The sequence below is a fragment of the Vipera berus genome (genome assembly GCF_964194415.1).
Source record: "Vipera berus genome assembly, chromosome: 1".
NCBI lineage: Eukaryota > Metazoa > Chordata > Lepidosauria > Squamata > Viperidae > Vipera > Vipera berus.
In genome coordinates this window covers 241,331,187-241,357,500 of record NC_138202.1, presented here as the reverse complement: position 1 = coordinate 241,357,500, position 26,314 = coordinate 241,331,187, and the positions used below count along the sequence as shown (strand labels likewise).

General features: G+C 36.1%; 1 protein-coding gene across 11 annotated transcripts in view; it reads right to left on the bottom strand.

The window, feature by feature from the left end:
- CYB5R4 (cytochrome b5 reductase 4) overlaps positions 1–26,314 on the bottom strand; it is a 36,456-nt gene that overhangs the window by 7,333 nt on the left and 2,809 nt on the right. For 4 of the 11 annotated variants that reach the window (XR_014026788.1, XM_081330313.1, XM_081330322.1 and 1 more), the window contains exons 2-11: positions 22,670–22,823; positions 19,653–19,753; positions 18,408–18,492; positions 14,459–14,500; positions 6,881–6,935; positions 4,780–4,837; positions 4,195–4,288; positions 3,184–3,216; positions 2,082–2,204; positions 514–654 (exon numbers count right to left, since the gene is read on the bottom strand). Coding sequence is in view for 10 of the 11 variants with exons in the window: in XM_081330313.1 (XP_081186439.1) it covers positions 514–654; positions 2,082–2,204; positions 3,184–3,216; positions 4,195–4,288; positions 4,780–4,837; positions 6,881–6,935; positions 14,459–14,500; positions 18,408–18,492; positions 19,653–19,753; positions 22,670–22,823 (886 nt within the window). In the remaining variant the exon portion in view is untranslated. Of the gene's footprint in view, positions 1–513; positions 655–2,081; positions 2,205–3,183; positions 3,217–4,194; positions 4,289–4,779; positions 4,838–6,880; positions 6,936–14,458; positions 14,501–18,407; positions 18,493–19,652; positions 19,754–20,538; positions 20,650–21,279; positions 21,332–22,669; positions 22,824–23,304; positions 23,400–24,581; positions 24,689–24,871; positions 25,040–26,314 lie in introns of those variants that run through there. The other 7 variants (XM_081330318.1, XM_081330319.1, XM_081330315.1 and 4 more) reach the window with 7 other exon arrangements.

Below are 26,314 nucleotides of genomic sequence, written 5' to 3'. Positions count from 1 at the left end.
ATATTACAAGTAGCTTTAGTGCAAAAAGATATGAATATTAAGAACAAACATATTAATGTCTGGATGAATAATAAAAACCATAGATTAAGTACGGCACTTATGACCAATTTATTTCTAAGTAAGCCAAAGATCAATGCATGATCATGCTATGAACTACCTCTTATATTTCATCTATTACATTAGTCAACCTATTTGGTATATCAGCTGTCCCTACCCTTCCTATCCAATCCATGCTGTAGATACTTTTGGCCAAAGAGTGTCAGCAGCAGGGCCCCATAGGAGACCCATTTATGCCATGCCAAAGATCAACACCAATATCTAAAATATATATATTAAATGTGTTAAAATCACCGGATTGCAGAAAATACCTTATAATTGGTGAGCAAAAAAACCTGCTGTATAAGATATATATTTTTCCCTTAGTAAAAAAAAATCAACCACTTGTACATTCCTTGAAAATTAGAATTAGGACCAATAATTTCTAGAAGCAGGGTAAGATTTTCACCCCATTACCTGTAATTGTTTGTTTGAGGTAAAGATGGTGTCCCACTGGCACTTGGAGATGTGTTCCTGGCGGTAACTCTACACAGAACAGCCTAGTATCATGACTGACGTTTGTCTTTGACAACAGCTTGCATTTCCTGTAATACAAACCTTAGAAACACAAAAACCAAGGAATTAACTGAATGTACTTTGCTCCAAGTATTAACACTATTAAACATTTATGCTTTAAATACATTTAAAATCTTTGTTCTATTCAGGAGTTTCAGAAAGAAATTTCTCAGTAACCTGAACTCCCTTTACAGAAAAGAATGAAAATTCTCAATCTGAGTCAGTGAAATTCTATGCCTCTTACAAAGAATATCAAACAAGTGTCGTATTCTGCTCACCACTATTTTTTTTAAATATTACATTAATATTTTAATCTGAAAAATATTAACATTTATATTTACTGGTATATTAATGTCAATATTTTCAAATTCTTGAGATATGGATTGAAAGAACATTTCTAGCCAGAAGTCTGGTCCACATATTCACGTCTTACAGTGTAAAACAAATCAATTACAGATCAATTAATGATGCAAAGGTACATCATTACAAGTTGATACTATGCCAGTGTAGCAGATAAGAGCCACTTTTTCTCAGAGTGGCAAACAAAACTGTCCCAGTGAACCACACAATGGTCTAATCATCATTCATGTTGCTTTTTCATCCAGACTCTGTTGAAAATTTATTCGGAAATAAGTGTATCAAGCTACTTATAATCAATCAATGCTTTAACAAAAGCAAGGGTAAGCAGAAGGTAGATAGAAACTCAAGCCCAATCAGGAGACGATCACTATTCATCTTGTTTTAGAGGCACTTCCTCATATACTCAGAGGTTAGAGCGTTCATCAATATAAAAAAAACCCTCTCTCTTCCCTAGTATCATTTTGCTTCTGGCCGAAGTAAAATCCCAAGTTTGACAGACATCCTGCTTTACTAATCTAAACTGCCTGGAGGCAGTGATTTTCTGAGCTACACACAGTGTACACAGTTGTACACGGTTATGTACAATTCCACCAAAGACCGCCTCTTAAAACTGGCGTATCGTTGTAAGTATTGATTCAGATCCTGCTGAGATAGGCTAGGTCAGGCATATCAAACTGAAACCGCGCCCACCCCATTGCCGGCAATGGGGGAAAAGTCGCGATACGTTGCGTGACCTCACGTGACGTCGCAAGTTTGACATGCCTGGGCTAGGTCAAAAACCAAGTATGTCAGGAGTTCAGGAGATGATCTTAACTGTAGTTAAGATGCAGTAAGAGAATCTGAAAAGCCTGCCCAAAGCATTTTCTGTCCTATCTAATACTAAACACACTTAAGGTGGGCTTATATCGAGTTTCTTTCTCACAATCTCCTTTTTGTCAGGAAGTGTGTCATCTTTTCTGCGACTCTCCCCTGAATGGCTTGCCCCAGCTTTCCTGAAGGTCAGCTCTATATTCCTCCACAGATGTATAGAACAGGAATTTCTGTTATACCCTAAAATTATGAGGAGGTGTGCAGAAATGAACTTTAAGTAGAACAATAAAATGTATTACCTCTCTCTGTACATTTGACAAAAGAATTATGATTCTCTAGAGGCTGCCCAAGTTTTTTCCAAGACAAATTTTCTTTCTTCTTCAGAACAAATTCCACTTTCCCCACATTTTCAGAAATCTGTACTAAAAAGATACATAGTATTGTTCTATAGCAATATACCCACAACATTTTGGACAGGTAATGTAACTTTAGAAATCGTTATCCATCAGGGCTGCTGGAGGGCAATTTCATTCAGTTTCTTAAAACGGGACGTGTAGTATTACTGAATGAAACTTTTTTTTACACATACATAAAACTCCAAAATATTTGTTATGTCACAGTTTGAAAGCACATTTTTACAACTAACCAGTGTTTGGATTAGATCCCCTTGCATGGGTAACAGAATACAAAAGTATACAATAAAAAAAAATAAACTATAAAGCAAGAATCTCGGGGGCGGGGAGATGTGCACACCTTTGAGTCGGTGTTGACTCCTGGTGACTACCTGGACTAATCCCTGCAGTCTTCTTGTCAAGGTTTTTCAGAGTGGTTTGCCTTTGCCTCCTTCTGACAACCAAGAGAAAATGACTGACCAGTTGGTTTATCTTAGGTTAAATTTTGTGATTGTGGGGTCCTTGGTGCTCTCTGAGCTTGATGGTTTTCTTGCAGACTTTTCATTACCAAACTAGGTAACATCATCAATGCCTGATGATTTTGTTAATCTTGTGTATTCTGGCATTATTTATTTTTTGTTATCTTTTAAAATAAAGAAGAAAAATTGAAAAAAAAAACCTGGCTTGATTCTAGTACTAGTTCTTGGAATGTGGAACTGTTGTACAATTATATCTGCTCCAATATAACCTGTAAGTATAGTGAAATAATTTTTTTTGCTTTAACATTTTGCAAATTCCTTATTTTATATTTTGAAAACTTTCAATAAATTCTTTGTTCCAGCTTTCCTATTGTTTTTTTCTTTTCACTCTCTAATTATTTTAAAATATTTTTTAAAAATACTAGAAAAAAATCAAAACAGAATATTCATATTACATCAGCTCCTGAGTATGTTAGCAAAATGAAGGGGGGAAAAGCATGTTTGAACCACAAAATAACAAACTTACTTACCTATCATATCTTTATAAACTGCATAACTCAGTTCTGAAACAGATGCATATAGTTTGGTTAAATAAAGTCTTTAATTTACATAAGATTATTAGTTATAAAGTCTGTTAAGCACTAAGGTAAGAAGAAAATGTGAAACTGTAATTTAGTTTATGAAAATCTGTACAGTGAAAACTTACACAATGAGCTATTTGGCACAATTCCATTACTACATGAATGAGCCTTAAGATTTGTGGAGTTTTCCTCTCTTCCCATGGTATGTACTAGTTCCAAAACTGTTTTTTGCATGTAAAACAGGCTTGCACTAACCTGGAAAAAACAAATTTGCAGCAACCACTCATGTGTAATAAAGAGCTTTTATAAAATATACGCAAACCAGAGGTTTGCATGTAGCATCAAATCTGAGCAAGAAGTGAGCATATCTGGAACTCCTAATTTCCCTGGGCAAAGGAATGGATAACCCAATGGTAGATCAGATATGCTGTATTCCTAGTTAAATTCATGGTTTCATTAAGATGGACTTGGAAAACACTCCAACATAAAATTTAGAGAACTGCTGCTTCTTATAGAAGTCATTTCTGACCTACTTCAAACAATACATCTTAGTATTTTGATGCTTACTACATTTCCACTCATCAGATGTGCCTAATGCAAAAAACACAGAGATGCATTTTCCATTTGCTCCAGTTACTGAAATTCAGTATTGAGGGATTCAAAACTTTTTTATAATCAGACTTTTCATTTAGCTTAGATGCTTTTTAAACATCTTGCTCAAGAACAGGAAAAAGTACAAAGAAAAAAACCTCCAAGACTTTTTCTTCTATCACACAGTGTAGCACATTTTACATCATTGGATCCTAGTTTTTATGATATAAATGCAGCCTTCACCATTCACAAAAGCTGACAAATGTACATAATACTGGCATCAGGTGAACTTGTGTTGTTAATGCAGTCATAATCCACTTATTTATTGATAAAGTGTGAACAAAATTAATATGCCAATAAAGAGCTTACCAACATGTACAAGGTACGAGAAGTCTTTCACAATTATTTCTCCTCTTAATGTATGTTCTTGAACATCTGCTATCACCAATTCAGAACTCATATCCTTTCAGAGGGAAGGAAAATGGGGATGGGGTACAAACAGCTGTTACAACATTGTTCTACATTATTATCACTAGGCACAATCAATGGCATTTCACAAAGTAATAAGAAGCAACAAGAAGAAAGTGAAGATGAGGAAACTAAGTGAAGAATGCATATTTGGTTCAATTTAATATTTATGTTTAGTTTCAGGAGGTGATTTAAAAATCATAGAAAGGTGATTTTTACAGTAGTAGGAGAAGGGCCATACTAATAGTCCAAGTAAATTTTACACATGTGAGACAGCAAAAAAAGATGTCTGAGGGAGATGGTAGTTAATAAATATGAAAAATAAATAAATATAATAAATAAATAAGCGTTCTCAAGAAATGAAGTACGATACATCTAAAAAATTTTAAAAAACAGAGCTAGAAAAGAAACAAAGGCAAAGCCTATAACTGAAAAAAGAGAAGATTACAACATTGCAAATATTTTCTAGCAGTTGAATTTATTTACCTTTTGTTTAGTGTATATTACCACAGTGACTGAATCTTGTGTCTGGAACCAGTCATAACTGAAATAAATTGAGAAAACTGTAAATTTTTGTTTTAAAAAAATATGTGCCTCCACAGAGATTTTTCTTTATGTGTGATTTATTAAATATATTTAATTGTGAGACTGTCATAGGAATAATTTTAGGTTTTCTTAAACTGAAGGAAAACATCACAAGAATTCTGATAAAGAAATAGGATATTGAGATGGAGGCTGGGGGACGCTGCGCAAGTTAATCTGGACCTCATTTCTCGGCTCATTTCTGGTGAAACAGAGGCCGTGGGAGGCACCACCTGCATCAATCTGGAGCTCGTTTCTCAACTGCAGGGGCCTTTCCTGAAGGCCTCCGCTGGCAAAACAGAGGCTGGGGTGACACACGCAAGTGATGGCGAGTGGCTACAGAAGTGGGCCAGCAAGGCAAGGCAGGTGTCAGGGCATGGGAGGCCTGGCTGTGGCAGTCCTAAGGTAAGCGGGTAAGACATCCTCTGAAAATAAGACCTAGTGCCCCTTTTGGAGGCAAAAAATATAAGACCAGGTCTTATTTTGGGGAAAACACGGTATTTAAGTACTATGAACTGCAACTGAGTTGTGAAAACAAAGAATTTGGAGTGGGTTTTTTTGGCAGGGGATCTAGGAAAAGAAAAAGTAAATCAAGATCAATTGGAAAATATGTTAGGTGACTTGCTGAAATAACTTATTTTTAAAAGAAGAAGGGGGAAAGTGCTATTACTTTATTCTTGGGTTTCACTATTCCTCAGTTATAAAACATAAATGCTATTTTGTTTGTTTCAGTAAGTTCTTGCTTTGCTGGCCAGTCTGAGGTGTAATACTAGAATCTCCAACTACTTATATACATTTGGATATGTAAAACACACGCTCTCCATGCTAAACTTTCCAAGTTCAATCCCTGGTATCACCAAATACAACTCTAATGGTGAGTTTTCTAAAATGTTAACAATACTAACAGTTTACTAATATCCAACTTAACCATAACCATAACAGTTTACTAATATCCAACTTAACTATAACCTTTACTAATATCAACTTAACCATAACCTTAACAAGAAACCAATCTGATCTTTAGGCAATTGTGGCTTATCAAACCACTATTTATATAACCAATGCTTAATTCAAGGTATGAACCCTGACCGTATGAAGTGGCTTTCTAGATTCCTATACCCCACTAGGTTCGACAGGTAGAGTGGAGAATTAATTCTGTCCCAAATCAACATTATGTGACTTGTTCTGACTGGTAGATCTGTTTTGATGACTCTGAGCCAGTAGAAGTCATTGACACTTCAGAGAACCAAACTCAAAAATGTTACTTACATTAGAGCCAATCTACAAATTGTGAGACTTAACCCCAGATCTGGACAATGGCTTGAAACTATCCATAGTCAGTTGATTGCCTGAAACAGCTAAGTGCTAGAAGCAATCCTGGTATCACCACAGGTATATGACCAGCAAACCTTGAACATGCTACTATATCAAAATTATTGTGCAGCATCTGAAACAATGGATTGCCATTGCTCAATGTTTATCCTTAGACTGATTTATCTGACATATTGGCTTTGACCAGAACTTTTCTAAACAACCCTGGACAGAAGAACCAAATATTTATCTATTCATTATTCTGAGGCATACCCACAGGCAGGAGAATGCTTCTGTGTTCTAGCAAATAATAGATTTATGCTACTACTCCAACATGAACATTCACAAGTCTATTTTTTTAAAAAAAATAATTATCCTTCCAGTTGAAGTCAACTCCAAGAGACCTCATGGAAATACTTATGTATTTCTGACAAAATGCAGAATGGTTTCCTGATGTCTTGTTTTCTTCTGACCTCTTAAATCTATTCTATAGCCCTGGGCAATCTCCCACCCAAGCATTAGCAGACCAGACTTTGAGAACAAAATTATTAAAATGGGGAAAAATTAGTCTCTACAATACTGTCTGATTCGTTCCAATTACTAAATAAATTATATAATATACTTCTAATATATTTCCATTCTGTCCTTCCTTAAAATAAATAGAATCCCACTTAATGCTGAAATATGACAATACCTGGGAACTATTTCTTTGGAACAGTCATCCAAATCTTTTTTTTTCGGAAGTAAGCCTGTAAAATATAAGTACAGTAATGCACAATGGTTAACATTATTCTAGCATTAAGGATTTATCAGCGTAATTCACTTCTCAGGACAGCAGGGAAAATAATGGGGGAAATATGTTCCTGGTTTTCATGAACAAAGGGTTAGATGAAAAATACTATTAATTTTGTTACTTATCATTTCGTTCAAATAATCATAAAAGCTGATGGAGATGGCTACTGGAAATAATTCAAAGCTTCCAATTTCAAATTTGTCTGTTTAAGATAAATATTTGGTTACACAATCCTAGCATAAGAAGTAGGAGGGACATCACAGAACATCTTTCACTAAACTATTACCGGTATATAAATTTATTACGACCGCCCACTCCAAATGTCTTGGGTGGCCTTTTCAGACATAGAAATATACAGAACTACAGAAATGCGGAAATTATTGGCTTGCAGGTCACTTTTTAAAAAGCCACACGAAATGGGAAAAACTTGGCATGTAATTTCTTTTTAGATCAGATGAATCATGAGTATTTGCATATCAATTGTTATATGTTGTCATTTTAATTTGTAAATGCAACTTTCAATATGCAAATATTGAATACAGCAGATGCAAATTCAGAAACATAAGAAATCACTTACAAGGTTGCCAAGCAATTCTTACTGGAGAACCCATAAAAGAACCTACACGTCCTTGAAAAGCAATTTTGACTATACAACAGCGCTTATTTGTACTTGCACAAACTCTCCTGAGTGGAGGGATACAAAGAGCACTAGCTCCAATACATACATGTAAGGGGACAAACCAGTGCAAACCAAAATACTTAGTAATGTCTCTATTATAATCAGCTAAATATAACTTTCAAAACTTATTTCAGTATCTTGGATTTCCTTACATAATCCTATTTAGTTTGCCGTGACTTTAAAAGGGGTGGGGGGAAAAAACCTACATTGTCATGGTGTATTGGGGTTGTGTGTGTCAAATAAAGATTCACTTTTAGGCTTCTCTGAGTCTTAAAAATTGTGTTTGCATATTTTTCTTTTAGTAAGACTATCAGATCTAGATTATAAAAATTCAAACAACCATAAATTGACAGCAAAGAGAAATTATCAAGCTCTAATAAGCACAAATGTGTTGTTGAAACTGCTGGTCTAAAGAAACAACCCTGGATAAGAAATAACAAAGCAGAAAAACAAAAAAATAGAAATTGATTTTTATCTATGGGATTACAGGGAACTAGACAGCCTATGACATGTTATCATTTCAATTGTGTCATAATTTCAGAGATAAATAGGTCAGCAGAATTACCACCGGTGGGATATTTAGCCAAATAGATCAACCAAATTACCATGTGTGGGCAAAAGAACAGTGGGAGCAGGAACAATTTCTGACTTCCTGCTGGCTTCCCCAGACTTTGCTTGTGAGAACCTGGCAGGCAGAAAGTCAATGGGGAGGGGTCACAAGTTGCTTGGCTAAGTCTTCCCCACCTAAGGCCATCCCCAAGGCCCTCTGCACTTGTGCCATGCCAGCTACTCATGCACCGCTAGGCACCCTCCCTAATCCATGCCACTATCCTGCACATCATTCCTACCTATACCGTCACACACCTGCCTCATCTGCATTGCCCCTCACACATTTAACTCTTGCCTCTCCTCTCAGGCCCTCCCCTCACATCCTCATGCAACGTCTCTAACCCTTACCTTCTTACACATCCTCTCTTTCCCTTCCCATCTTGGCAGTAGCTACTAACCTACCTGCTGGCCTTGGACTTGCAACTTCCTGCTGGCTTCCCCACTGATTTTGCCTGTGGAAAGCTGGCAGGGAGTGTCAGCAATCATAACTGGGTTTAGAATTCCTATCGACTTCCCTGTTGACTTGTGGGAATCTGTCAAGGAGCATTGCAAATAACAACCATGTGACTGTGACTGACCACAGCAGCACAGCACATTGAAGCGGCTATAACTTTTCCAAATTTCAATGCAACAGAAGTAATGGGAGAATGGGATTTTGTATACATTCTATTGGACCATTCAAGGTACCTTGGTTCAAAAACTGTTGCCCTCTGATGCACCATTTCACCCAATGGAAGATTATAAACAGACAAACAAACCTAAGTTTTAATTATTATATAGATGAAAGATAATAAAGGTAACCTTTTACTTTGGTTTTGACATGTTGTTACTATTAGTATTATTTCTAATGACTTTTAATAAATTATTTTTACTGTAACCAAGTATTGTACATCATAAAAATTGAACACCTTCTATTAATAACTTCTTCATAACACCTCTGATACTAACATAAGCAATTTCTCCACTAGTAGGTTACAATGTCTTCAAAGTATCACATAGCTGCTGTTCTTGTCCTTATTGTAGTTATTTTGGCATAATGAAGTCTAAATGGGTCAGGAAGATGCTATCAATTGCTAGTAAAGAATAACTGTAGAACACTTAAGTTTCTGGTCTTGATCCTTGACACTATTTCTTTTTCTTTTGTTTCTAGAAGGAAGTCAAAAGGGAAGCTTCTTCCTTCCTCTTCCTCTCCACAAAATATGCAGTCTATAATCTAGCCCAGAATAAATCCAAACATAAGTACAAATCCGAAATAAACCCATTTAGAAAACAGACAAGCACACCACAGAAAGGAATACACCTGCCACGTTGGTTGCAGTAAAAAGTACCGGCAACATAAAAATTATTGTTCATTCTTACTGAAGAAAAGTCTCCACCACAGTAAAATATACCATAATACTGTACATCCTCATTCACAGTAAAAGATGCTCCTACTTATGAACGACCGCAGTTTTTTTCAGTATACCATGACCTGCTTTTATTCTTTATAGAAACTGAGGAATTCAGTGTTCTTTTATTTCTGAAAAAAACCCTTTCCCCACTGCTATTAGTGGAACTCTACTTCAGAATTGAGGCCTTTGAACTATGGTGCTGGAGAAGACTCCTGCAAGTCCCTTGGACTGCAAGGGGTTCAAACCGGTCAGTCCTAGAGGAGATCAACCCTGACTGCTCTTTAGAAGCCCAGATCCTGAAGCTAAAACTCAAATACTTTGGCCACCTAATGAGAAGGAAGGACTCACTGGAGAAGAGCCTAATGCTGGGAAAGGTTGAGGGCAAGAGAAGAAGGGGACGACAGAGAATGAGGTGGCTGGATGGAGTCACTGAAGCTGTAGGCGTGAGCTTAGATGGACTCCAGAAGATGGTAGAGGACAGGAAGGCCTGGAGGAACGTTGTCCATAGGGTCGCGATGGGTCGGACACGACTTCGCAACTAACAACAACAACAACTTCAGTAGAATCTTGTCAAACACGCCCCTTCCCCAGCAGATGCACCTCCTCTGAGGAAGGCAATTACACTTCCGCCCAACACGCAAGAAGACTCAATAACATTTACTAACTTAATGAAGTTCCAACCAGAAATGATCAAGTATTTCTAAGTGTTCATATTTTTGCATATAAGCTATAAAATATTAGCTTTTACTGATTAAAATTTATGTTTTTGCTCATGTACAAAAAGTTCGCAATTTCAATTAAAAGTCTGGCATTCATTCGACTTATTAAAAGAATGTCTTTCCAGTTACTGTTTTTTAAATTTACATCACTTTGAATCATTATTTCTGTATTCTTTTATGTAAATGTAGCATGGTTGAGTTTCAGTGTGATACTTGATTCACAAAGTCAAACTTCAGAAATTACGATGGAAAGCTGATTGGAAATATTAATTTCTTATTGTAATACAGAAAAAAATATTAACACATTATTAGAATTTTGGAAAAAATCTATATCATATTTTATCTTTTGCAGTATCATTTTAGATAATCACATCTCAAACATCTTTGATATCTTAATAATCTTAGCTCAGCTGAATATAAATGATACTTTCACTCTATTATAGCTCTCTCTTGTGGGTCAAAATTTAGTTATACATCTCTCTAATTTCACCTAAATCAAGTTTAGTGAACTCTAAGTTCACCCATTTTGAACATATGAGAATTCTAAAATAAATCTGAGGTTGATTTCTGAAGCTATTAATTAATTTCTACTATCCAATTCAGCTGAAACAGAAATTTATAGATACTGTAGAGACTTTTGTACTTTATATATTGTATTGGAAGAAAGGAAAGAAACCTATATATATGAACAAAAGTATTTTACAAAATTTAGCATCTGATTTGATTAATTCAGGGATTCTATTTTATTGTGTTTTTTTGAGATTTTGCAAAAGAATAGAAAAATGGTGATAGAAAAATAGAAGATAGCAAAAGGTCATCTAATGATTTTAGCCACACTAAAACAGGTTTAGAAATAAATTCAGTTACCTGGCTATCTCTGGAAACTAACTGGATATTTACAATATTATTGTATCAGATTAAATTCAGATTAGTATTTCTGCCTCTCTTTGTATAAATTACTGTAATACTAAAAATATAGGATACTTCAAATTGACAGTTATGCTGAACTATCAATCCACCGCTACACTAAACAAGCCAATATATTTCAGAGCTAATCCATCCAGAAGACATTCTCTTTGTCTAACAGGATGCAAAATCAGATTATGCATGGCCTCTTAAAGGGGTACCCTCCCTTTTCATTACACGTAATCCTCGACCAACAACCAGTCACTTAACAACCATTCAAAATTATGACAGACACAGGAAAAGTTACTTATACCCCCCCTCAAAGTTACAACTGCAGCACTCTCCCATGGTCACGTGATCGCATTTTGGGCCATTGGCACTTGTTCACACTTGCAACCAGTTGCCAAACATCCTGTAAACCTGTGGTCTCTATTTGCAATTTCTCTGCTGGCTTCCCCAAAAAGTCAATGGGGAAGCCAGGAGGGAAGTTTTCAAACTGCTGTTGCCTGCTAAAGGATTTGCCTCCACTGGGCTACAGAAAAGAAGCCTGGATTTTCGGGATGCAAGCTTTTTTCTTCAGCCCAACACTGACATTTCTTCCCTCCTCCCCTCCATGCACAGAAGACAACTCCAACACTGGGCTGGAGAAAAGAAGTTTGCATCCTATAGTTCAGAAACATTGTGTTCACTAGGTTTCTAGCCAGAAATGTTACTGAATGGAAGAAAGATGCTAATAGCACACAGAAGGGAGGGAAACTCCTGTGGGGAAGATCCAAAGTTTCCTTTCTCCGGCTCAGTGCTGTTCTCTTCTGCACATGAAAGAAAGACCAGTAGACCAGAGAAACAAAACTTAGGTATCGGAGCTTCATTTCTCTGATTCAGTGCTGGAGTTCTTTTCTGCACACAGAATCACCAAATCAAACTCTGATATTCATGTCTGCAGCCCTTTCCATGCTCAGGAATTTAATTTAGCTAAAACAGCAGTATGGTCTAGCAAAGGATCTAAAATTCAGCCACTAATTATCTAATCCCCCAGTTAATGTAAAAGATATTTAAAATACATCTGTAAAACAACTGGATGGTCTGCAATAGACTAATATAAACAAATAAAGTTATAACCTATTTAATAAACATTTTTTTAAAAAAAAATCTTTGAGATAACTTATTCTTTGCTTCTTTAGAAATGCTGCCAACCAAATTTTGAATTTCTATCGATATGAATATATTTTAGATAAAAAATCCTTCTCTTGGGAAAGAATGAGTTTCTTGAAAAAGAAATCAATGTTAGGTATTAAATTGCCTAATTTAGAGAACATCTGTTTCCTCTTAGAAAGACATCTAAGACCTTTTACATTCCAGAAAATGATTAAAATATGTCAAAAAATGCACATTAACCAGTTATTATAGTCACGGGTCAAAGGCAAAAATAATTTACTTAACTGTGATAAATGTTTAAAATAATTGAAAATGAAGCATAAACGATCACAAAGGAACCCACCCCCCCAATAAAAACCTAAAAACTAAAAGATTTTAAAAAAACAAAGGAAAATACAATGAAAAAAGGAAACTGACAAAAAACAACGAATTCCATCTCCCTCTAGAAAAATACTAAATATTTCAACCCTACCACTTATTTCCTTCAGTTGATTCTAAAACACTAAGCCTCTGTCCAACTTCACAGGAATCATTGGAAAAAGAAAATAAATTACTCCATTTTTGTTTTATTGCTAAATGAATTTTACTGAATAACTTCTGCTTCTAAACCATCTGTGTGGGCAGCTTTGGAAAAAAAACATCTTTTAAAATAATTTTTTACCAAAGTTCCATTTGCTAAGATCCCACTTAGCAAGATAAATACAGAATATAAACCCATATTATAGATCACAAGAATCTCACAAAATAGGATTGGGAGTTTACAGTGAATAGAAGCAGATGTCTCTACAATAAGCACTTTTTATTTTATTGATTTATTTATCAAATTTAGATACTGCCATCTCACCCTCACTTTCAATTTCTGGCTTATATTTGTTCCCGCTTCAGTTTAAAAAAACGGATTGATATAAATGCAGTTACAAACTAATTTTGCTCAGCAATATAAGGAATGTTTAAAAATCATAAACCTGTAACATCTTCCTGAATGTCTACATTTTAAAAGTGTTTCTCATTCCACTATATATTTCAAGCTGAGTCATCCTTTTTTTTGTGTGAATTGATAATTAAGGGATTTGGTGCCACCATTTTCTGACCTAAAATATCCACTTCATCTCTGAAAAGACTGTTTCACATAATGCACTGAAATTTTTATAGAAGGCTGTAATTGATGGGAAATTGCTTCTGAAGTGAAGCAGTCCCACCAAGTTTTCTCACTTGCCTTTTCTAGTCAGGAATAATTTCAAAACTAAATCTTTATGCTGTTCTTCAGTTTGCTCAAGAAATGGTTTTTCCCTCAGGAGGGAGGTGAGCCACAATTTATTTATTTATTTATTTTATTCAATTTATATACCGCCCTTTTCCCGAAGGACTCAGGGCGGTTTACAGGGCAAATTAAAAAAAAAATACAATATACAGATTAAAATACAATTAAATTAATAGCCCCAACAATTTATCACCACAAAGCAGTATTATAAATGAAGAAAGACAAAAGAGGTTTTCTGTTTACCAGATAAACTCCTAACCTAGGAAATATCTAGTACCAATTTATCACCAAGCCATCCAGAAATCCAAAGAAAGCCCAAACTAGAAGATTCTTCTACAATGATGCAAAACTTTGCCAAACAGCACTAACCACACTGTCACATTCCTACATAAGGACATTTCTATGTATTAGTTCCCTCCCCCATTTTTAGAAGAGGTGGAGAAGAAGCTGAACTTTAAATAAACTCCGCTATATGATATTCAAGCAAGGTAATATAATAAATGGAAGTAAAAAAAGGGGGGGAGAATAAAGATCAGTGTCATTGGAACAGACTTTTTGTAAAAAGGCCCAAAAAATTCAGATCAGTACATTCTCATTCTTTCTCATTTTAATAATGCCATTATTTTTAGAACATGGCATTAAAGCGGTAAGAAATAAGGGGTAAAATATAACAAGTACAAGTTTTTGCTGCTCCATAGATGAATACATACTTCTTTTTCTATATTGTATGGAAAAAATGGTGGATATTATCATACTTACCATTCAAGGTCCTGTTTTCTTCAATTACAGGGGGACAAACTTCTGTAAAGTATGCAAAAAAAATGCTGTAGTGATCACAATAGAGAAAAGCTCTCTCATTATGATACTATGTGCAATCATTCTGGGCAAAAAAAGTACCAAGAGCTTTATTCAACCAGGGTTGAATTTTAAGCACACATAATATCAGCTCTAAGAAATGTGAGCACTAAATTAATTAATTAATGAATCTTTATTGTCAAAGTACCACTATGTATACATTGAGATTAGCTGAGCCTCCCTTTGTGCTCCCACCCTCCAACACACAGTGACAACAAACCCTCCATCTTACTACACCATGTGAACCAACTACACCACACACCGGCCTCCCAAGTCAATTCTGCATAAAATTCAGACAAGTTATTTCTCTTTCAAAAGCCTAACAGCCCATGGATAAAAGGTGTTTTTCAGCCTGTTGGTGCGGCTGGCTATACTCCTATATCTCCTACTAAAGTGAAGAGAAAGCTATTTCTAACTAGATGGAGATACTTCCTTCAGAACTGCAATCATTTTAAGTACATGAAACGTTGAGTAGTGTTTGTGTCCATAAAAAGTATACCAGCATTACCCACTAATATGAAGGATGTCATTTAGCGAATGACAAATATACTTGGCATCTACTGGAGAATGCAAAATCATGATAGTCAAACAGCACAAACATTTTATGTTTCAGTAATGGAAAATGATTTACTCTATGCCCTTAGATGGTAACTATAAAGGTGCAGAAATACCATCTCGTGGTTAAGATGATACTCATAGACAGTTTGTCCTACTGTGGCAACATCACAAGAAGCGTCAATAGGACACAGATGCAAAAATGAGCCATGAAATGAGTCCCTTTCAGAGAAGATAAAGTCAAAATATATGGAGGGATGAATGGCTCTGAGGGGGAGTGCAGCCTTACAAAGCCTTGTGTTACTGAACTATCCTCAAAACTCCCCAAGGCTAATGACACCAATTTTTATCTCTTTAATATCTCCTCCCAAAATATGCAAAAACAGAATCAAAATGTTCATACACATCTACTCTGATGACTTCCTTTTTCAGAGTTCTTCCCTCTCTTGAAAAAAATACAGTGCAGTCTTTTATATCAAAAGAGGGAGCTGTACTGCGGAAAAAGGTGTCTTGGGTCACCAGAACCCTCTAATCCAGGGATGTCAAACTCGCCACGTGACGTGTCACAACGTATCACGACTTTTTTTGCCATTGCTGGCAATGGGGTGGGGGCGATTTCACTATGATGCATCCAGCCCGCAGGCTGGTAGTTTGACACCCGTGCTCTAATCATATGAATATGAAAAATATTAACTAAAAAGCAATCTATTAAACTGGGTTGAATACTCACCCTACCAACCCCAATAGAACCCATGAGTGTCAGAAGCTATGTAACCTCAACATAAAAAATACCGTACTTTTTAAAACACTGACAAATTTTGACAACATTACTGTGCGGTTGACTAGCGTGGAATGCACTATTATTATTCCTCCTAACGGATAATAACAGCATCCATAGAAAGAGATTTATGTAATTTATTTATTTTTCTAAAAACTACTGCACCATTACAATTCCTTACAATTCCGAGTGTTTCTTCTCAGATTAAGGAATGGAATAGTCAAAACGAGGAAACCTAATTTAGCAGTGTAAAGATGAATGGACTTCAATTCCTAGAATTCCCCAGCCAGCAGTGTCAAGTTCACATATCTTCAATTTGCCAAGGCTGAGAAACACTAATTTAGGAGTTTGAAATGACATTACAAGCAGCACAAATTGAGGAAAAAATAAAAACTTCCAAACATCCTACAGTAGTCAGCGAGAAGGCCCAAGGACAAGATTGCACAGAACTGCTTTGGAGCAAGGATCAGATGCAGAGCAAAACAATTAAAGGGGGAAGCAGCCAACAGCTGAGAAAAAAACAAACTAAAATCACTCACAACCGAGAACTGTCTAAGAATCCTATTCCCTGAACCTTATCATATCAAAGTTGGGTAAAATTGGTTTGTTTTAAGCTGTTTGTGTTGTTCTTAATGTTCACCAACTGATGATCATGACTCTGATGCAATTAAATCATTATTATGCTAAGTCAAATATTGATTCTACATTCCCCGGAGGGCAAAATTCAGAGTTCGGGAGGTTTCTCTGAATTGATTAGGTAATTCAATTTTAAAGAAGAGCGCAGTCTATGTCAGCAGTATGATCACAGGATAAGAAGTATCAACTTCAAACACATGTTTTTCTGATTATTATATTAAGAATTTGGAAGGGGGAAAGTTCATAATTTCACATCATGAAATTTCAAAATGCTATTTAATTATGAAACATTAAATATTTCTAAGCTAGCAAAACCCCTCTTCCACAGTGTTCAAATGCTGCAGGTTAAACAGGTGTTCATACACATCTGCAGGAAGAAGTATTTCAGAACCATCCACTCTTCAACAAAATCAGGGGTTAAGGAATTAATTTGAAGGAAACTGTTAGTAAAACACGGAATTGGTAGCAACACACATGCATTTATGCTTCAGCTCTATGAAACTGTATGTGATTGCTCAGAAAGTCGATTTTATGCACATAACACCTTGGAAGCAAGTACCCACACTTATGTGCATTGTGGAATCTGTCTTTTTTCTTTGTTAGGTAGTATGACATACTTATGCAAAGGTCATTTCACAGCTATTATGCAAAAAAAGACACGGAGATATGTTGGCTTTCCATATCCTCCCTAGGAATCATCAAGTCACAGCTTTCCAATATATGCATAATAAACCCATGCATAATATACTGTGTAAAAAAAATATGACTGAAGAAACCGATACTTTTCCAAACATTATGGTCATACTGCAGTACTTTATCCCTAATAATATCCACCATCCTTCTCCATTCTAAAAAGCGAAAACAATCTTTTAAAATGTCTGACTTGATTAATTGCACTTTTATTATTGTTTTGCTGTTTTGAAAGTACAAGTTAGAAATTCCATTATTATTTAGAGTTTTCTTATTAAAAATGTAAATCTCCTAATGCAGGAGTTCCCAACCGGGGGTGCTCGCACCTCCTGGGGGTGTGAGATGATATTCCAGGGGGTGTGAAAACGTGGGTTTTCAAAATTATAGTGTATATGCATAATTCATTGCTGTTATTTCAAACTTTTGTAAGGGGTGTGAGAAGCGTTCTAGGGGTGTGGGGTACAGAAAAGATTGGGAGCCACTGTCCTAGTGGAATGCAAGATTAGCATGCGCTAATCGATTATCAGAAACGAATCAGATTACAAACATGAAATATTCTGAATAACTTTCTTAGGAATATTAAAATGTATAATACAGCAAAATAGTAACAACACTGCAGAAATTGAGGTTAATCTACACAGTTATTTAGTAGTGAAGCACTAGCAAATCTCTGCCAATTACTTGATTATGTTGTAGGTACTAACAGCAATACCCTGAATACAAATAAATTGCCATATATTCCATTCCAGCATTTTAAAAATCCCACTATAAAGTGGAAATCACATATCTTCTAAATAACATCTTGGAGAGTTTATCTACATTCAGTCATGTATTTAAAGTTAATATCATTCATTCTTCGTCGTACAGATAGGCATCCTGGTTCATCTACAGTATGTATTCTAAGGATAAAAACATCTTCAAGTTCACTTCCTAGTAACCCCACAAACAAACCTATAGAATTTTCCTGGCAACAACACAGAAGGAGGCTTGCCATTGTCTATTTCCAGAATATTGTTTCCATTTACCAGTCCAGTCTATATATCTGAAACTCCCTAATGGCCAACTTAGTTTCTAAGCCCAGACAAAGTCAGACAGATGCTGCTGCTGTTGAGACATGTTATGCAAGACCACTTCCATAATGCTCGACTCAGATCATTGAAATTGAGCACATCTTACAGAATAAAGAGTGTGTACCTTTTAGAGAAGCTGTAGGTTTCAAGGCTATTCTTCCAACCAGACATTCTTTCAGCATTGATTCATAATTGACCCAGCGATGAACCTGCCAGGAAAAATGTAAGCTTATATTTGACAGCTGTTCATCAATGATAACATATTTCTAAACAACCGTGAAAACATTCTAAATCCCATAAATTAAGCAAACATTAATAACCCAGCTGCTAAACAAACAAAAACAAACATACAGGCAATCTTCAACTTACAGTTGCAATTGAGCCCAGAATTATGGTCGTACTTCATTGTGGTTATTAAGTGGGTCACCGCACCACCAGACCCAAGTTTACAACTATTTTTGAAGAGGTTGTTAATTGACACCATTGGCTTTTAAGCAAATCCATTACACCCACTGCCAGAAACTGGCAAAAAAACCAAAACCCAAACATCAAAAATTGCAGATACATGACTGCAGGATGCTACAAATGGATGTAAAAGTGAGCCAACTGCCAAGCACCCAAAATGTGATCATGTGATTGGGAGTGGGCAGGATGGGTTATGGCCGTCGTAACTTTGAAGCTGGATCATAGATACACAATCAATTGTAAATCGAGAACTCCTGGGCTGTACATAACATTTCCTATTCTACACATTGATTTATAGCAGGAATACATAAGAAAAGGAATTACGCCTTTCCTCCTCACATGAACTCTAAATATATAATCTATTATTTCAAAACTAACCATAACTATGCCGTGCAATTTGTTATTTTTTTAAAAGAACTTCAGTTCACAAGACTCACTTTAATCTGAGATGAATGTCTCCTAGGTAAGGTAGGTAAGTTTATCTATGTATCTGTGCCTGTGGAAAGAAGAAAGAAAGAAAGAAAGAAAGAAAGAAAGAAAGAAAGAAAGAAAGAAAGAAAGAAAGAAAGAAAGAAAGAAAGAAAGAAAGAAAGAAAGAAAGAAAGAAAGAAAGAAAGAAAGAAAGAAAGAAAGAAAGAAAGAAAGAAAGAAAGAAAGAGGAAGGAAGGAAGGAAGGAAGGAAGGAAGGAAGGAAGGAAGGAAGGAAGGAAGATTGTGAACCTCACTGGTTCACTTCCTTTGGAATGCTTTGAGTTTATGCTATAAATTAATTAGTACCTCTTAAAATGTAATGTTTTAATGAGACACATTACAAAGCAGCAGCCTTTTCTTCAGGGAACAAGACAGCTTAGTGTGCAACACAATATTTTGAGAAACTGAACACCAACTGCACTCTTGCTGCTACCTGTTCAAATAAATCTGTGCCATCAGTTCCTGCAGCTCTCATTAACTCATCTTCTCCACCAGGGTGATATTCCATATATGGCGTTACATTATATACAAGCCCTAGAAAGCAAAGAACAATGACTAAAAATACCATTTAAATGAGGAGTTTGCTGAAAACTAAAGGTGGCATAAAATGTCAAGTTTATTTTGAACACAGACTGAAACGATGAAGCTGTTTATGCTCTGCTGATTGTGTTAGCTGAACTGAATGGCATAAAAAAAACCACTCATTCGAAAAATAGTTATCAAAACATTTCATCCATGACAACGGACCTCAAGCAGGTACATAACCATAATCCTGTCTACATTTATTGTTTATTTATTTTTAAAAATGTTAAGCCACAGTTCATTTCCAAGTAATCTCTGGGCTCTGCATACAGCACACAGTAATAATAATAATAATAATAATAATAATAATAATAATAATAATAATAATAATAATAATAATAATTAATAATTATTATTATTATTATTATTATTATTATTATTATTATTATTATTATTATTATTATTATTATTATTATTATTATTTTATTTGTATACCGCCCTTCTCCTGAAGGACTCGGGGCGGTGAACAGGGCAAACATATAAAAGTACAAAAATACAAAAGTTTAAAAAGTGGAACAATACAACACAAGAAACAAAAAACCAAAAAAAATTAGAATGACCTTCTAATGAACTAAGTCTGAAAACAACAGTGGAAGATAAATTGGCAAAATATTCCCGTTTCCTAGGCTGGCAAAAAATATTATAGATTATGGTTATATAGTATTTGCTTTTTTTGCTATTTGTACTAGGAATGCCATCTAGTGGAAAATATTTATATTGCATATGAAACAGCTTACGTTAACATTATACATTATCTCTAAGGTCAGCTTCATTTACTTTTCTGTGCTGACAAATGAATTTTATCACCTCTTTCATCATAAAGCATCAGAACGTATGAGTGTACCTGTCTGTTCAAGAAAAAAAAATTGTCACATACATAAATGAGCACACATCAAGTGAAGCAACTTCACTTGATAAACCTATGCAGACATTCCTCTACCGAAGAGGAATAATATGGTATAATAATTCCTAATACAGAGGACTGCCTTTATTATGATAAATATGCTTGATATATTTAATTTGAATTTCATAATTTTAATCTTATAAAGTTTTATATTTTTATAGATTTACGTTCAATAGTAATTTCATAACGACAGAGAATATAAAAAAACTATTTCACAATCTCATAGCTGGTATCTATGTAATTTACAAATAGAGGTTACTCTTAAATTATAGTCATTAATCCTACAGCCAATACTGTAGATTTGCCTTTGGAGAGATGGGCAGCATACAAGTTTAATAAAGAAATAAATAATGCTTTAGTACAATTTTATTTTATGTTGGTTAAAGATCAAAATATTGTTTACTGATAGATAATAAAAGAAAATAATGGTGAATAGTATTGGCTGCATATTTGTACAGATAATGTCCTATGTCCTTTCTTCTTCACTTTGGCTTCTTTTCTGGCAAACAGAAATCAAGGAAATTTCCACATTTTAAAAGTTTTAAAAGCTGAAACTCACTTCAGCTGACCTTACCTGAGCAATATCCACTGCAAGCCTTTTCATGTTTTTACCTGAAGGCTGCAAACTGCATATGGAATATAATGAGAGAGCTGAAAAGATTTTGTGACAACCTGGATCACCAGCACAATTCTCCACATGATCCATAAGCAGCTGACAACTATGTACACTCCAGTTCTCTTCCTATTTTGAACTGTCCACACATTCTGGCAAATGCTTGAAAGGAACTATGAGCAAACTCCACACTCACTAGCAGTGATGATGTTACCTATTCAGGTAATGAAATGTCTGCCACCAAACAACCAAACTCAGAGACCATCAAGGATATCATAGAAAATATCCTAACTACTTAAATAAATGACTGAATAATTCAAGAAAAACCAAGAAATGTTCAATGTATGTTGCTATTTATCTAGGAATCAGTGCTTCACCATCATACAGCTTTATCAACAGCTTTTTCATCATGGCAATTCACTAGGTGCAGCTATCTCTGTGTATTTTAATTATACGGTTATCAGTGCTGCAACTGATCCTGTAATTCAGAGATTATTTTGATTGCATATTCTGCACAGAAGCTCCCTGAGTGTCTCTGACCCCATCCTATCTCATGGTTATTATGGGGAAAATATGAAACATGTGTGCCATCTATTGTTTCCGAATGAAAGGTAGGGTTTCAATCTAATAAAAAAGATCTGCTTTTCCTTCATCCCCCCCAAAATTCTAAGTGATATTACCACCTCTCCCATTACACTTATGTTTTATATTTTATAAGACATTAGATGATATATGATACAAGCCAGACAGGCAAACATGTAAGAACTCAAGCACCAAAACCAACAATACGCATGCTAAATTCAATTTCTCAGACAGGGAATTCAAAAGGAACAGAGAAAAATATGGTTAGTAAAAAACAGGATGTCCATGAATTGAGCAAACCACATCTTTTTTTCATTAAAACAGTTCCTTTTTTTCAAGCTTCTGCAAGAGCTTGAAAAAAAGTTTCTTTAAAGAATCAATATATTAAAAATACGGTTCTTAAAGCAACATTATCTGTATTGACAGGCTAGTGAAGATCTCTCCCCAAATTGAGGCTAGTTTGGGCTCCACACTACTCACAAAGGACTGAATCACTTCTGAATCATTTGAAAAGTATGCACAACCCTACAAAGTAGATCTTGTGAATATTTCTAAACACAGAAATAAGTTTTGCAAAGGATATCTAATGGGATTCTGTAGCAAATGCTAGGATGTTTTATTAGCTATGCATAAAATACAAGATATTGTACCTTGTTTTAACAAGCTTCCATTCCTCATATTTTTTTCAAATTACTAAGATTTATTATCCTATATCAGTTACAGTGGAGAACTAACTGTATTTATAAGAACTGGCAACAAAATAGCCCACCTCTAATACATATCCAACAGTCATCCCTTTTATTATGTTTCATAAGCTCTTCTTCAGTAACTTCTAATAATCTCCCTTTTAGACCAGTTAGATCTTTTCCACTTTTGGTTAACCGTATCCAGTCCATAAGACTTCGACCTGATTTCAAAGGTACCTAAAAAGAGGAGAGAGGAAAAAAAGAACATTGGCAAAATAAATAAAACAGATAGACAACGCATGCTTGGACAACATGTGGCATGTCAGGCAGCCTTGTTCAGCCTGCATTTTAAAAAAAAATCCACTGCCACTAAATGTCACAAGTAAGGATCTGCTGCCAGATTTTCACAACTGCTTCCCTCCTGAAGGACATGGTGCCATACCCTCCATTGCCTCACTAATGCTGCCATTCCACTGCTGATTAGCACACCAGTTATTCTTTTGTGGTTCACAATTATTTTTTAAATGTCAGTCTAGCCCAGGGATAGGCAACCTCAGCTCTTTTATGACTCATCGACTTCAACTCCCAGAATTCCTGAGTCCCTGACTGCCGGGTGGGCAGACAGGTGTCTTGCTTGACTGTGGCTTTGGGGGCACTTTTTCAGTGCCATTGTAACTTTGAAAAGTCACTAAGCGAACTGTTGTAAGTCAAGGACTACCTGTACTTCATCACTTTTTTCTTTTCTTTTTTTTTTGGTCATCAAGTTTTTGACACCTTGCTAGGCGACTGTTGGTACTCGGATGTTGACATATCCTAAAAGTGGTACAATGGGTGAAAAGGTTGAAAAGCCCTAATTTAGATAAATGAAGAAACTGAGGGATGGTCAAAAAGTACTGTTTTCAGAATATACAAGGGTCACTATATAATTGACTTACAATATGTTTTGGTCTGTTTTTTTCTCAGCACATAAACTTTAGTTCTTATATGAAGCAAGTGTGAAATTACTGGAATGTTCCAAAGCTCACATAACAGGTATTTATTCATCTAGTAACTGACACACAAAACTAAATGCTACATCAATTCAACTTTTCAAGGTGTTACATAAAGAGCAGAAACTGAGTAAGGAAGAGTGGGCCAAAGATATTAAAGGCACCATTAACCAGAGGAAACAGCTTGCCTCCAGAAATCATGGACATTCCATCACTGGAGATTTTTAAGAAGAGGCTAGACAGTCACTTGTCTGAGAGGGTATAGGTCCTCCTGCTCAAGCAGGACTAGAAGACCTCCAAGGTCGCTTCCAGCTCTATTCTATTCTAAGTTCAATGTTGGGGAAAAAGGAAATGATTATTTGACTCCATTTTCCCAGAAGAGGCTTCATACATTTCATGATCTTTCTGCAATGTGGGCTACTCTATCAGATCTGCATCCTGATGAGCTCCTCCATCAGTCTCTGAGGGAATGGAAGCAGCTGACAATTGGTACAGTTATCAAACTACTTAAAGAAATCTTATGTTCTCCACTATTCCACTTGCCAGAATTTACAGGCAAATCAGATCAATGACTTGGCTTCCCAGTTTCATAATCACAAAATCAACAGCCGTATTAATAAATAGCATATTTAAAGCTCATCTTCTCACATACAAAAACAATTTGATGGCACATAATCATATCGCTTCTTCACCACTTTCAAAATTTGCTTTTCCTCTTCCCCCATCTCACTTTAACTTAACCCAAGAATACCAAATCTAGACATGCGGGGAAAAAATTAATTGCAAGCATCTAAGAAAGACAACCAGATATTGTCCTTGTAAATCAGGATTTGCAGAATACCGGATGCGGTAAACTGCAGTAAACTTCCAAAGCAAGCCTAAATAAATTTAATAAAATAAATAAAATAAATAAATAAATATAGCAACTTCCTTCTGTTTTAACCAATGAGACTGATTACGCAAGAGTGAATATTTTATATCTCCGTGACCGACAAAAAGCACCCACCATTACGAAGCCAACATAGCTACAAGAAACTTCTCTGCTTCATTGGCCAACACGATTTTTCCGTTGGACCATTTCCCCACGGCAGCCAGAAATTAAACAGGTGCGACGTCTCCCGCTACAAAATCGCGCCACCTGGTGATTTACAACAGCCCTCCTTCCCCACCTCGCTTCTACAAGCGCTTGCTCCGCAAATCCACCCTACATACACCACCACCCTCAGACTCTCGTGGGACGTGAGACAGAGCAGCCCACCAAGTAGGGGACTCCAAAGCCGCTACCCAGACCCGCACCTTGCTGCGTCCCGCGAGGGCCACCCGCTGCTGTGAGTCGGGGGCAGGAAAAGACTGAGAAGGCACGTTCAGCATCTTCCCGCTGCAATCAGACGGGAGGCCGACAATCCTCCACTTCCCTGAATGGAAAACGGAGCCGGAGAGAGATTAAACCGCTTCCGGGTTCGGCTTGCTGTGAAAGTAGCCCCGACTAGAGGCGGGGTGGAGAGTGCGCAAGCGCGCTCCAGGAGTACGCGCGAGCTGTTTCAGGTGGCAGCCACTCTTGCGCCCCGATAGGGCGCGCGCTGGAGTTTGTTCATTGATTGACGTGAGGAAAAGCTGGCGGCGGCGTTCGCTTGCCGCGCAGGAAAGTCGCCTTCCGTTTAGTTCACATTCTGGCCCCTCCCTGTTGCGTGCTTGCTTCGCGCGCGGGCGCGCGCACGCTACCCGCTTCTGCTTTCTTTTATCTTTATTTTCTTTATCTTTATTAGACTTATATACCGCCCTTCTCCCGTACGACTCAGGGCGGTTCACAGGGTTTTTAAAATAACAATACAACAATTACAAAAATTAAGAACAGTTAAAATAATTACGTTTAAACCTTGAATAAATATAAATTTATATAAATATAAAACCCCAACTAAAATCCAGGTGTCAGCGGGTGGCTTTGAACGAAATAGGAGAATGTGTTTGCATTTTTAATGTGAAATCATTTTTTAACCTCTGTAACTGTATATCGTATTTCAGGCTTTGAGATTCCTTAATGTAGAGCCCATCCTGACGAAGAAAGTAATTAAACGGAAATAAATTAAGAATTAAAATAAGTAAATATTAAATAAAATAAATTTAAATTTAATAAATGGAAGGCAGTCATAATAAACTAACATTTGGGCTGCTATATAATGGTTGCGTATTGTTTTCAAAGCAGTGACAACAAAGTTAACGAAGGAACCCTCCCAAATATATTTGATCTATTTGACATTTCAGGATGGAGTAAGAAGGGTCTCTTATTTTTGCTGCAAAGGATCAGTGGCTAAAATGAAATCTCTTAAGCTGAGCTTCAGACATGTTTGCTGTTAGGAAAAAGGGGCAGGAGTGGGGCAGCAGACATTACATGATGTACTCATTCAAGTATTGTGATTTACTTGAATCGGTAATGACAAGTACAGTATGCAGGGCTTTTTTTGTCATAGAACGCTCAGAACGGAGTTCCGGCACCTTTTTTGGATGGAACCTTGTAGGGTAGGCAAGGCGGGTTGTATGACATGTGAGTTCCGGCACCTTTTTCTTTTACAAAAAAAGCACTGACAGTATGTAATTGTATTTTTGCATGTGTAGCTATTTTGGCATCAGATAACACGTTTGCTTTGGATGACAGCAATGTTAGATAACTAATAAGAACAAGAAACTGAGTTCTAGGCCTGCCATGTAAATATAGAAGTGGGATAAAAATCTAATAATAGT